We start from the raw sequence: 12,333 nt of genomic DNA, 5'->3' as shown, positions 1-12,333 counted from the left end.
CTCTTGAAGGAAGAGGGGGCAGAGGAGCCCGACTTGCCCGGGCGGTACCGACGGGCTTCCTGAAACCGTCCTCTGGAGATACCGGGGCGAGCACTGGCCCGAGCCCTGACCTCTGGTAACCTCTTGCCCTTAGACGTGCCGAGATCGGTCACAATTTTGTCCAGCTCGACCCCAAAGAGCAGCTTGCCTTTAAAAGGCAACTTAGCCAGGCGGGACTTAGAGGCGTGGTCCGCAGACCAATGTTTCAGCCAAAGCCACCGCCGCGCAGAGACTGTCTGAGCCATACCTTTAGCTGAGGCTCTCAAGACATCATACAGCAAGTCTGCCAAATAAGCCAAGCCCGATTCCAGGGCCGGCCAATCAGCTCTCAAGGAAGGATCCGAGGGGGAAGCCCGCTGCACAATCGTCAGGCACGCCCTGGCCACGTAGGAGCCGCAAACTGAGGCCTGCAAACTTAAGGCAGCCGCCTCGAAGGACGACCTTAAGGCCGCCTCCAATCTTCTGTCTTGGGTGTCCTTTAGGGCCGTGCCACCTTCCACCGGCAACGCCGTTTTCTTAGTCACCGCAGTGATTAAAGAATCCACGGTAGGCCAAAGAAAGGCCTCCCGTTCACTTTCAGGCAAAGGATAGAGGCGGGACATAGCCCTAGCCACTTTGAGGCTCGCTTCCGGGACATCCCATTGAGCCGAAATTAAGGTGTGCATGGCATCATGCACGTGGAAGGTTTTAGGCGGGCGCTTCGTCCCCAGCATAATGGCGGAGCCAACAGGGGCTGAGGGAGAGACATCCTCTGGAGAGGAAATCTTCAAAATGCTCATGGCCTGCACTAACAGGCTGGGCAAATCCTCTGAGCGAAAGATCCGCGCTGCAGAGGGGTCATCTGCTCCATCCGAGCGGGAATCCGTCTCCTCCATGGAATCCCCAAAGGACCATTGGGAGAACTCAGATACGCTGCCCTCATCTACATCAGAGGAAACAGAGTCCTCTAAGGCCTGGGAATCCACCCGAGGGCGTTTACTTCCGGGGGCCTCAACGCCTTTATCGGACAAGGGAGAAGGGGCAGCGTTTTGCATAAGGAAGGCCTGATGCAGCAGCAAAATAAACTCGGGGGAGAAACCCCCCAGACTGTGCACTTCAGCAGCCTGGGCCACAGCCCTAGATGCACCCTCAACCGGCGCTCGCAAGAGCGGGGGAGAAGCATGCTGCGCATCCAAGATGGCATCCGGCGTGACACTCCTCGAAGGAGCCGTGCGGGAAGAACGGCGCTTAACTTTAGCCGCTTTTTTGCCGTCGCCCAAATCAAGGGCGGCCATGGCATGAACGTCTCCCAGCTCAAGGGCGGCCCAAGAAGAAGCCGTCCGAGCAGAGTGGCCGGCCAAGATGGCGGAGGCGAGCAGCGGGGGATGGGCGTTTATGGCGGGAAAAACCGCCGCACCGGAGGAAGACCCGGGACACTGACCGGCCTCCAAACTGACACCCAACAAGGGCGAATCAGACTTTAAGACCCCCGCATCCCCACTAGGAGCGCACACGCGGTCCGGGGAGCGATTCTTCGCGCCCTCGCCCTCCGACGCCATAGGCCACGTGGAGATCAATCGGGGAACCCCCTGCCCGCTATAAAAAAGGTAAAAATTACCTGCTTCTCGCTCCGAGCTGTAACGACCTGGTGTCCCAGTGAGTAGCTGCAATAAACGTTTAAATAAACGTCGAAATAAACGCCTTTAAGGACGTCCAAAATTTTTTTTTTTTTTTTTTAACGGAGCCAGCGGGAGGGGGGAGAAAAGGAGGGACCTGGCGCCACCAGGTTTGCACTTGCTCAAGAAGAGCCCTCAACCCCAGGTACTCAACAAAACCTAAAAATTAGGCTTGGAGACCTAGCCAGAGCTGCTGCTGTGTGTGACCACCACCTGCTGAGATAGAGAACATACTGAGGAGTTTCCGGCAGCACATGACCACATATAGGGAGGCAAAAGGATTGCTCTCTATCTCCACCTGCTGGTAGATGGACACAACCCACCAGTCTATGGATTGATCAACATGATGATATGGAACACTGAAGTTTCAGTGTTCTTCCCAAGATCACATATGCAAGTCAAACTGGAGCCACCTTGCCTCATGAAAGGGATTTATTCAATACAGATGCGATTACAGTTCATTTATGAACCCTGCAACAATTTTGCTGGTGATTTGTTTTTCTTTTAAGCTGGGAAAAACAAAATCAGGGAACATCCAGTAAGACTAAGACTAATACATTTGGAGAACAGATTCTTTGGAGATAATCAAGTTTTGAGGGTTACCGTAATTTCTTTCCAATAAAAAGGTGATTTTTATACAGTCTCAAGGAATACCAGTGGTATCAACACAACTTCACACAACATAATTATCAAAAACCAACAAATTGGCCAAATTTGGTTTTGTTAAACTGCTCTCAAAAGGGATGCTGTATGAAACACACAAGGTGGTATAGAAAATAAATCAATACACCAAAATCTTTACTAACATTGTCATGTTAAATACTGTTGAACAAGCCAGGCTGGTGGAGAGAGGGGTTTGTGAAGACTGTGTTAGATCTATACAGATGTCAAATTTCTTTGAAGGATTGGCCAACATAGAAGAGACCTAAAAATTGCATGTTTTATTGGCACAATAGCCCAAATATGTAGTACACAGGCTTATGAGAGCACAGTAATATTCTAAGCTCCTGCTGGCCAGAGAAGTGGATACCAGGCTCAGAAATAAAACCTGGATTTCTGACGTGCCACAGAGCTAAACAGAGCTATTAAGAAAAGTTGCTCACAGAGTAAGTCTAACAACAAATAATACAAAAAAGAAAAAACATCCATAGTTCTTGAGCATAGTAAAAAAATTAAAAATAAAATAAAAAAATATATTTTCTATTACAAAGCATATGAATACTTACTGTGTGCCCTATGGTATTTGCATATGTATCTGCAATCCAGGACATCTCTCTCTCACCTGTACTCATGTCAGGAGCAGGTACATCTATACCAGGCCCTATTTAGAGAATAGGCAAAATTTTTAATCATATTGAGTGTCATATAATAATGCCATTTTGAAAGGCTCTATGTGGCTCTAATGGATTGATTTTAGTAAGAATGCTTCTTCCTTCAATTCCAGAAATGCCATTAGGACAATAACCTGCTTATTTTCGAAGGAGAAGGGAGGCCATCTTACAACACAAATCGGGAGATGGTCAGCCTTCTCCTAAACCCGGCCAAATCGGTATAATCGAAAGCCGATTTTGGCTGGCTTCACCTGCTTTCCATTGCAGGGCCGGCCAGAGTTCAAGGGGGCGTGTCGGCAGTGTACCGAAAGCGGGACGGGGGCATGGTTAAGAGATGGCCGGCCTCGGCCGATAATGGAAAAAAGAAGGCCGGACCTGACGAGCATTTGGCCGGCTTTACTTGGTCCTTTTTGTTCACGACCAAGCCTCGAAAAAGGTGCCCAAACTGACCAGATGACCACCAGAGGGAATCGGGGATGACCTCCCCTTACTCCCCCCTAGTGGTCACCAACCCCCTCCCACCCAAAAAAAAAATAAAAAAACATTTTTTTGCCAGCCTCTATGCCAACCTCAAATGTCATACCCAGCTCCATCACAGCACTATGCAGGTCCCTGGAGCAGTTTTTGGGTACTGCAGTGCACTTCCGGCAGGCGGACCCAGGCCCATCCCCCCTCTACCTGTTACACTTGTGGTGGCAAATGGGAGCCCTCCAAAACCAACCGTAAACCCACTGTACCCACATCTAGGTGCCCCCCTTCATCCCTAAGGGCTATGGTAGTGTACAGTTGTGGGGAGTGGGGGACTCAGCACCCAAGGTAAGGGAGCTATGCACCTGGGATCATTCTGTGAAGTCCACTGCAGTGCCCCCTAGGGTGCCCAGTTGGTGTCCTTGCATGTGAGGGGGACCAGTGCACGACAAATGCTGGCTCCTCCCATGACCAAATGGCTTGAATTTGGCCGGGTTTGAGATGGCCGCCATTAGCTTCCATTATCGGCGAAAACCAATGGTGGCCATCTCTAACACCGGCGATCTCTAAGGGCGGCCCAAATGTTGAGATTTGGCCAGCCCCGATCGTATTATCGAAACGAAATATGGCCGCCCATCTTGCTTCGATAATACAGGCGGGTACGCTGCTTAACGGGGCCGTCATTAGAGATGGCCGCCCTTATAGATGGCCGGCCCTGTTCGATTATGCCCCTCTAAGTCACATGAAAGCATGTTATAACAAGAATTACTTTATTAGTATGTCTTTATTGAAAAGAAGTCTAAAATTTAGAAACCTCTTCAAAGCTGCTGCATCCCGGTGAATATTTGCCTGTACTCTTGATCTTGTCTCTCCTACTGAAAGTTCCTTCTGGAACTTTTAACTTTGAAATGATAGTGCTATTATCTCCTAGCCTACACATTCCCTAATCAAACGAATACTGGCAATATGCATTCAAAAGAGATTCCACTACAATTTCAAGCCAAGTGATCATATTACTCTCATATAAAAGTTGGCCAAATTGAAGTGCTCATCACTGTAAGAGGCAGGTACTATATATCCTCAAAAGAAGAAACATTTTCAAATATGCTTATTTAGACACAAACTACCAAAAGGTCTGCCAAATCTTAGAGAACTGTACCTCTGCAGTGCTACTAAAAGCAAATGACACTGAAAATTTACTGTACAGTTAGCTCACATAATATATAGAATCTTTTTTTGTGTCAGAAGCATTTATTGTGTATCCCATAATTTACAATTTTCAAAAAAATCTGCTCAAAAATCAGCAGTAGGAAAGAGTTGGCAGTTTTTTCAATGTTAATGTACCCATCTGATAAAAGATACATCAGAATCCTTGGGAAGGGTTAATATCAGCTATAACACCAACAGATTTAATAGTCCCCGATTTATTCCTCAATACTTTTTCTCCACACCGTTTTATGACTTCTCAAAATTGTCACAATATATTTAACATGTCTCCTATAGATGTTTCAAATTTTGCCCCACTGGTGCTTAATTGTCCAATAGTGAGTTTTTGGCAATTAATTTTAGCACCAAATTCCTCATCGGCTTCAACATAATTTTTTAGAGGTATTTAAAGCACTTAACTTAAATATGCTCGGACTGGGGGGCTCAACGCTAGAGACAGTTGATCAGTATCTCACACCATTTACTTTAAAAGCTAGACATATGAACCACTAGTAAAAAAGGCCCGTTTCTGACACAAATGAAACGGGCACTAGCAAGGTTTTCCTCAGAGTGTGTATGTTTGACAGAGTGTGTTGTGAGAGTGACTGTGTGAGAGAGAGAAAGTGAATGTGCGAGTGTGTGCGACTACATATCTGAGACACAGTGAGTGTGAGAGAAAGTGTGTTACACACAAATACAGTGCGTGTGAGAGAGAGAGTGTGAGAGTATGTGTGCGATACACAGACTTCTCTGTGAGCAGCCACCCATATCCAGCCACCCTCCTCTCTCCCCTGCCCAGCCACCCTCCTCTCTCCCCTGCCCCCCCTCCAGCCACCCACGTCAGCCACCCTCCTCTCTCCCCTGCCCCCCTCCAGCCACCCATGTCCAGCGACTCTCCTCTCTCCCCTGCCCCCCTCCAACCAACCATGTCCAGCGACTCTCCTCGCTCCCCTGCCCCCCTCCAGCCAACCATGTCCAGCGACTCTCCTCTCTCCCCTGCCCCCTCCAGCCAACCATGTCCAGCGACCCTCCTCTCTCCCCTGCCCCCCTCCAGCCACCCATGTCCAGCAACCCTCCAGTTCCCCCAGCCACCCATGTCCAGTGACTCTCCTCTCTTCCCTGCCCCCCCTCCAGCCACCCAGGTTGTCCAGCGAATGCTTTGGGGCAGGCAGGAAAAATCCCCAGTCTTGCCTGCCCGCTGCTGGCGCTAACCCTCCCCCGTTGCCGGATGGCTCTTCAAAATGGCCACCGAGACTTCCTGCTGAACGCCTGACCCTCACCCTGATCCTCCGCCTCTGAATTAGAAGAAACGGATGTAGGAGCTCCTCTGGCAGCCTCAAAACGAGGCGACCCCCTGCACTCAGGCAGGCGGCAACAGAGGGACTGTGGGAGGCGGGGGGGAATGGGTAAGGCAGGGAAAGGGTGAACCTATATGCCTTTAAAGTAGGCACCACCAGCCACAACACCCCTGCTCAACTGGCAAAGCACAGGAGCCACCCCAGGCAGTCTGAAATCCAGGAGCTGATCAAGTTATGTCCACACCTGCTGGGAGATAGAGAAATACTGAAGGCAGTTGGGGGCTAGCCGTCCATAGAGCACTATGGTTTTTCAGTGTTCTCTATCTCCACCTGCTGGTAGGTGGATACAACCCATCAGTTAATGGATTCATCTGCCGCTGATGACAAGGAAGCAGCAACTCAAGATGCTGTACAGAGCCGCAAACAACACGTTCTTTCATCACAGTGGATAAAGAAAGACTGCTGGTTCTGCACCTCTTGCAGCGGGTGGGAAGGCACTCGCTCATGTGCAGTGGGGATGCTGGCATGTGCTCTTAAAGTCATTATACACCGGGCGACATGATGACATCACCCACATTCAAGTATGACATGATCTGCTTGGCGAGGACAATCCAACTTACTTAGGATAAGTGATTCACTACTAATCTAAATTGATTCTGATGAAAGTTCCTTCATATTCTTCATAATCCAGAAACAAATTTTGGTTAAATGATTAATTTGTTCCTCCAACAAATATACTTAAGATCTGAGCCTGCTGTATGTGGGAAAGTGCGGGGTACAAATGTAATAAATAAATAAATCGATTTTTCCAGTTATATTTTCTACTACAAAGATAAGTCATTACCAAATTCAACATTATTACTTCTACTTATTAAGTTGAAGGAAATTGTTACTCATCCAATTACTGATGAGAGACATACACTGAGTTAGAAATTGTGATATATCATCAAGAACGGACAAGTATTCAGGAGCTTGACCACATAAAATAAGATAAACCATTGAACACATTTTAAAAACAGTTTGGGCTTCAGCCAAAAACAAGAAAGCTACCATGCTACCTACAGATATGTGCCTCGACCATGACTGGACCGCAAAAGCCGGGGCAGGGCTTCTGGAAAGGAAGGGGAAGTGGAGTATATACTATTCCTACTTGGCTATTGTGAATTGTGACGCTACTAGCCTGTTCTAGCAATACAGCCAATATTTCAATTATCCCAAGTACAATGTTTTTGAAATATTCATATTACAGGTTGCCTTTTACTGGCAAAAATACAAGCTTAGGTAAGTAATAAACTTCTACAGTCTGATTAGATACTCTAAGAACTAAGATTAGATTGCTAGTTCTAGTGAATTTCTATATTTATCATCTCTCCTTGTAAAAATGTAAAAAACTGATACTGTTTCATACACATCATTGCTTTATTACTGCTATAATATTTATTGCATACCAATGAAGCCTTTCTTTGCCAGCTCTATAGTGAACCTCCTTGTAATTTTTTCCAGTTCATTATCCTACATTAAAAAAAGAAAGAAAAAATAAATATCAAACAATGCATACTCAACTGTCTCCTCCCTCCACCCCCAAACAATACGACCAAGCATACCAAAGCACTTAAACATAACTAGAAGCAAACACATTGGCCATGGACCTCAAAGTTTTTACTATTTCATTCACTCATGTCCTAATGTTTGGTATATCAAATACAGGGAAACTGCAATAGAGAGAAGTCACTAGTTTCCAGTTGGATTGGCTAACTCTACTTTGCTGATCAGACAGCATTCCACAGGTTTGAGCGTCTTCTGTACATCTGATCATAAATAAAAACAAACTTTTCCCAACAAAAGATCAATTTGATCCTAATGCAGCATTTTTATGTTCCATAGTACAGCACAACTGGAAAATACTAAACATTTAATAGTGCTCCATTTTATTTCACCTTACAGACTATTCCTATTGGCCCCATGTAGTCAGTTGGCACACAAAAATTGATGTAAAAGTGCATCAGGCTTAGCATACTTGCAGAATAATTAAAATAACTACTGATTTAATAAATGTTTTAGCTCATTAAGAAGTGAGCGAATTTTAGTGCACTACAGTAACACATAATGGACAGTCCTCAACTTCTTGAGAATTTACAGTTAAGAGTTGCATGAGGATAGAAATCTCCTCCATCCCTGCTGGAATCTCCTCCATCCGCTGTACTAAAATAACCCAACCTATGCCATCATTCTGGAAATGAAAGATATCAGAGATGCTCATTTTCCAAACCTGATATGGTCCAGTTGATAAATAAAACCTTTTTTTTCTGTCTTTGTAGTCTGAGCATTTTATTTTTCCATTCAATTTTTTGTCCTTGTCTTCTGATTTTCTTCTGCCTTTCCAATGTCTTCTATTTGGCTCTTCTTTCTCCATATCTGCTATCCATCTTCCCTGTGTCCCCCATCTGTCCTATTCAGCACCTCTCTGTCTCTCTGTTCCTGTCTACTCCCCATAGGTCCAGCCCATCTCCTTCTAGCTCCTCTTTCTCCTCCCCAGGGGCCAGCCCATCTCCCTCCAGCTCCTCTCCCCAGCTTTTACCTAGTTTCTCTCATGCCCCCCTCCCCAGTCTTCCCTCAGTCTCTCTGCAGCCCCCCTCCATCCCTCTCTCGTAGCTCCCCTCTAGCCATTACTCACAGTGCTACTTCAAACTCCTCTTCCACTGCACAGCGATTGGGCTCTGAAGAGACCTGAGCCACTCAGTGCAGGAAGTTAGGGAAGTCTCACGGTTTGAAGTCCTGCGAGACTTCCTCAAATTCTTGCAATGGGCAGCTCAAGTCTCTGCAGCACCCGATCACCAAAGAGGAGTTTGAGGCAGTGCCGAGGATAGGGAGGTAGGCTGGCATGGCGCTATACTACCACAGGACCTCGCAGGGCATGCATCCATTCCCATGGGATTCCCGTGGACCTCAAGGGGATCACCACAGGAGTCCTACAAACCCCGTTCCCGTGCAGCTCTCTAATTTATAGTCTAGTTAAACATGAAGGAAGGCTGATCCTACAATGAAAACTCATATACCGTATATACTCGAATACACACAGATTTTTGGGTCAAAAAAAGGGGTCTCTCTATTTATATTCACGTTCTCACCCAATGACCGATGATTTTGTCCTCTCCCCACAGCCAATGACCAGCACTTTTGTCCTCCACTCCCCCCACCAAACCAGCATTGATCTTACCATTCTGTTGTTCACTGAAGATGACACCAACGCTCTGTTCTAGGCTGGTGTGGGGCCTTGAGCATCTGCGCATGGTCAAGGCCTGCTGGCTCTGACCCTCTTTGGGGGAGGGGGAGCTGCAAGACACAAGTACTGGTCATATTGGGGGGGGGGGGGTGAGGGCAGAGCTGGAGGACACAAGTGCTGGTCATCGGGGAAGATTGTGGGGGAGACGTCCAGTGGTTAAACTCATTATGCATATTGGCCAAGTTCAAAAAGTGTTCAGCTATCTGCCCCTTATCACAGGCTTTCACTAATAACTGGACTAGAAAGGAATTGTTGGGGATTTGGGGGGGGGGGGGGGAGAAAAAAAACAAAATGCAACTTACTGTGTAGTTTCTGGTATTAATCTTAACACCAGCCTTAGCTCCACCAAAAGGCACATCTGAAAAAAGAAAAATAGGATTTTTTTTATTATTATTACATAGATAAGTCAAAGCTACTGGCCAAAACAAAAGCCATAAAAATTAAACACAAAAACTCTTACATCTAAAAAGATGCTAAATAAAATACCACTACTAAAAAATACTTTCATGACATTTAAAGCAAATCTTACATTAGTAATATTTCTTTAAACAGAGTGGTCAAACCTACTTTAGGTTTTAGAAGAAATCAAATCACATTTTATCCATACAAGGAATGGATTAACTTGGATGCAACAAGGTGGCTAGCCAAGTCTATGTCAGGTATTATAAAACTTACAGCTACAACAGAGTTCCTTTTCCTCAGAACAGTTGAGAATGAAGCCATTTATAGGTAACAGCATTTCCAGATAACAAAAATCATCCCAAAGAGTGTGACATACCACATCAACTAGTAAGACTGAAGGACAGAAAGTGAGGTTTTTAAAAAAATTTTGTTAAAGATGTGTCCAATATCCAGAGTATGTATTTGGAAATGTGTTGCATTGTTCTGCAAATGAAAAATGCAAAATAAATGAGATTTGGATTTCTTTGGTGCCACTGAAAAGATATAGACAACGAAAGCAACATGAGAATCTTCAAAGAAATTTTTGCCCTGGTAACTATGTAGTTACGTAGGAAAACTTTCTGGGCCAAAAACTGCCCTCCACTCAAGTGGCTAGAGTAGTGAATAAGATTCAGAGAATGTATATTTTTAGGTACAGAGGGAAAGGATGGGACAAATAAAGGCAAGTACACAAAAGGTATGCTGGTAGGGCCACTTGGCTTCTCTTCTTATTAGGCTTGCTTCTCAAAGCAATGCACTAAGGCAAAGGTTCCCATACCCAGTCTTGGAGGTACCCCAGCCAGCCTTCAAATGACTGACACTCCTAACGAGTGGAACTTGGCATCTCATTAACAAGGCTTTGGTTGAGCTATGGAAGGAGAGACAACTGAGCTAAGACTAAACCTCTAGGGAGGGAGAAGTACTGCAAAAAAGGATACAAAACATGAGGAGAGGGCATGGAAGGGTATGAAAGGCAGCTATGCTGAGGTGTCCTGGTAAGTTAAAAGGCAAGAAACAAAAGCAGATGCCACATTACAAGTAACAGAATATAGCTACAAGACAGATTTAAATTTTTATTTTGAAAAAATAGAAACTCGTCATAAAACAAAAAGGAACACTATTGCTGGTCTCTTTCAGGCAACTCCCTTGTCAGTCAGATAGTTTTAACAGTTTAATTAAAATCATGTATATCCCATTAATCCATTTCTCAGCAGGTAACAATAAAACAGTCATTATCAATTACACAAAATATATTTACATGATTTCCCCCTCCCCCCAAGTATTTTGTCCCATTTCTACTCTTATAGCTTTGGCATTAAAATACTATCATACTGGCTGCACCACCTGATATACTGGTGACATCATTAGAATCTTTAGAATTTTTTTTTCTGCCCACATCTGCTGATAAGGGGACATAATCCACTAGTCTTAACAGGATTCAAGGAAAGTAAGTTAACAGGTTAATTCACCTACCTGTTAATAAATGTTCTTCATGGACAGCAGGACACACATCCTCACACACACACCCAACCACCTCCCAAGGAGGTGAATATGAATATGTAGACTGAGGTGCAATAGTGGCATGTGGACAATGGAATCAGTGCAAGTGACTGAAAAGCTTCTAGTACATACTAACATTGAGAAGCTATCCCATGTGGATTTCTTCAGCGACATCACCCATGCTATGAGGGCTCATATCCCGCTGCCCACATCTGTTACAAGTAGCTTTGGTTTTCTCTTTGAGATGTATAAAACCTTTTAACAGATTATCTCTTTCATGTCTTAAAATAGTCACAACTCCTGCAACTCCAAAATTCTCCTAGCTGTACATATGGCAATCAGAAAAACTGACAAATTTTTCAACGACAGCACCAAATTAAAATTTAAAAATTATTTTAAAAAAATGTATATACCACCTAGAAAACCTAGGTTGTCTCCAAAGTAACATACATATCTGACAAAAAATAATATGCAAAAGACATCCTTCTTAATTCAGCCCATAAAACAAAAAAGTTAATATCAAAGTCTCAAAAGAATGCTGCTACAAATAAATGTGTCTTCAATAGCTTTATAAATTGGACAGCACTACTGCATAACCACAATTGCCCGGCAAGAGCATTCCACAATTGGGTCCCAGCCACAGTAAAGGCAGACTTTCTAGTCTCTGCATAATGCATTAGATCCAGAGGCAGTTGCATGACATTGTCAGATCTGTGGGATCTCTTTGGACAACAAATTTAAGGCTTGACGAAGGTACAAAGGAGCACCTTCAGTTATAAATCCTGTGGGTATCCCCTACTGCTAAATCTTGATGACATGGCACGTGCTTGTACTTCAAAGTCACCATAGCTAGAACACAACTTCCGTAATCTTAAAAACCGGCATAGTGGAAGATTTTTCTGAGGTTAGGATCATGAAAGTTTGTATAGTGAAGATAGGTGTTGTGACCCGTTGTTCTTTTGTGAACTGATTTTTCAAAACTCTCTCCCACTCTTTTAATCAATATATCAAGGAAACTGATCTTGTTTTGTAATTCGATTTAAATCTCAGATTATGATTCCTAGTGTTGAGCCATGAATGAAACAATTTAAGGCAGACCTCTGTCCCCGTCA

General features: G+C 44.7%; 1 protein-coding gene across 1 annotated transcript in view; it reads right to left on the bottom strand.

The window, feature by feature from the left end:
* Positions 1-12,333, bottom strand: part of GLUD1 (glutamate dehydrogenase 1) — a 135,932-nt gene that overhangs the window by 73,506 nt on the left and 50,093 nt on the right. Inside the window, exons 3-5 of the mRNA XM_030203300.1 lie at positions 9,583-9,638; positions 7,446-7,509; positions 2,921-3,015 (exon numbers count right to left, since the gene is read on the bottom strand). Of these exons, the coding sequence (XP_030059160.1) occupies positions 2,921-3,015; positions 7,446-7,509; positions 9,583-9,638 (215 nt within the window). The remainder of the gene's footprint in view (positions 1-2,920; positions 3,016-7,445; positions 7,510-9,582; positions 9,639-12,333) is intronic.

The sequence above is a fragment of the Microcaecilia unicolor genome, chromosome 5 (genome assembly GCF_901765095.1).
Source record: "Microcaecilia unicolor chromosome 5, aMicUni1.1, whole genome shotgun sequence".
NCBI classification, from domain to species: Eukaryota; Metazoa; Chordata; class Amphibia; order Gymnophiona; family Siphonopidae; genus Microcaecilia; species Microcaecilia unicolor.
Note: the sequence above shows the minus strand (reverse complement) of the source record. Positions and strands in the feature narration are given on the sequence as shown.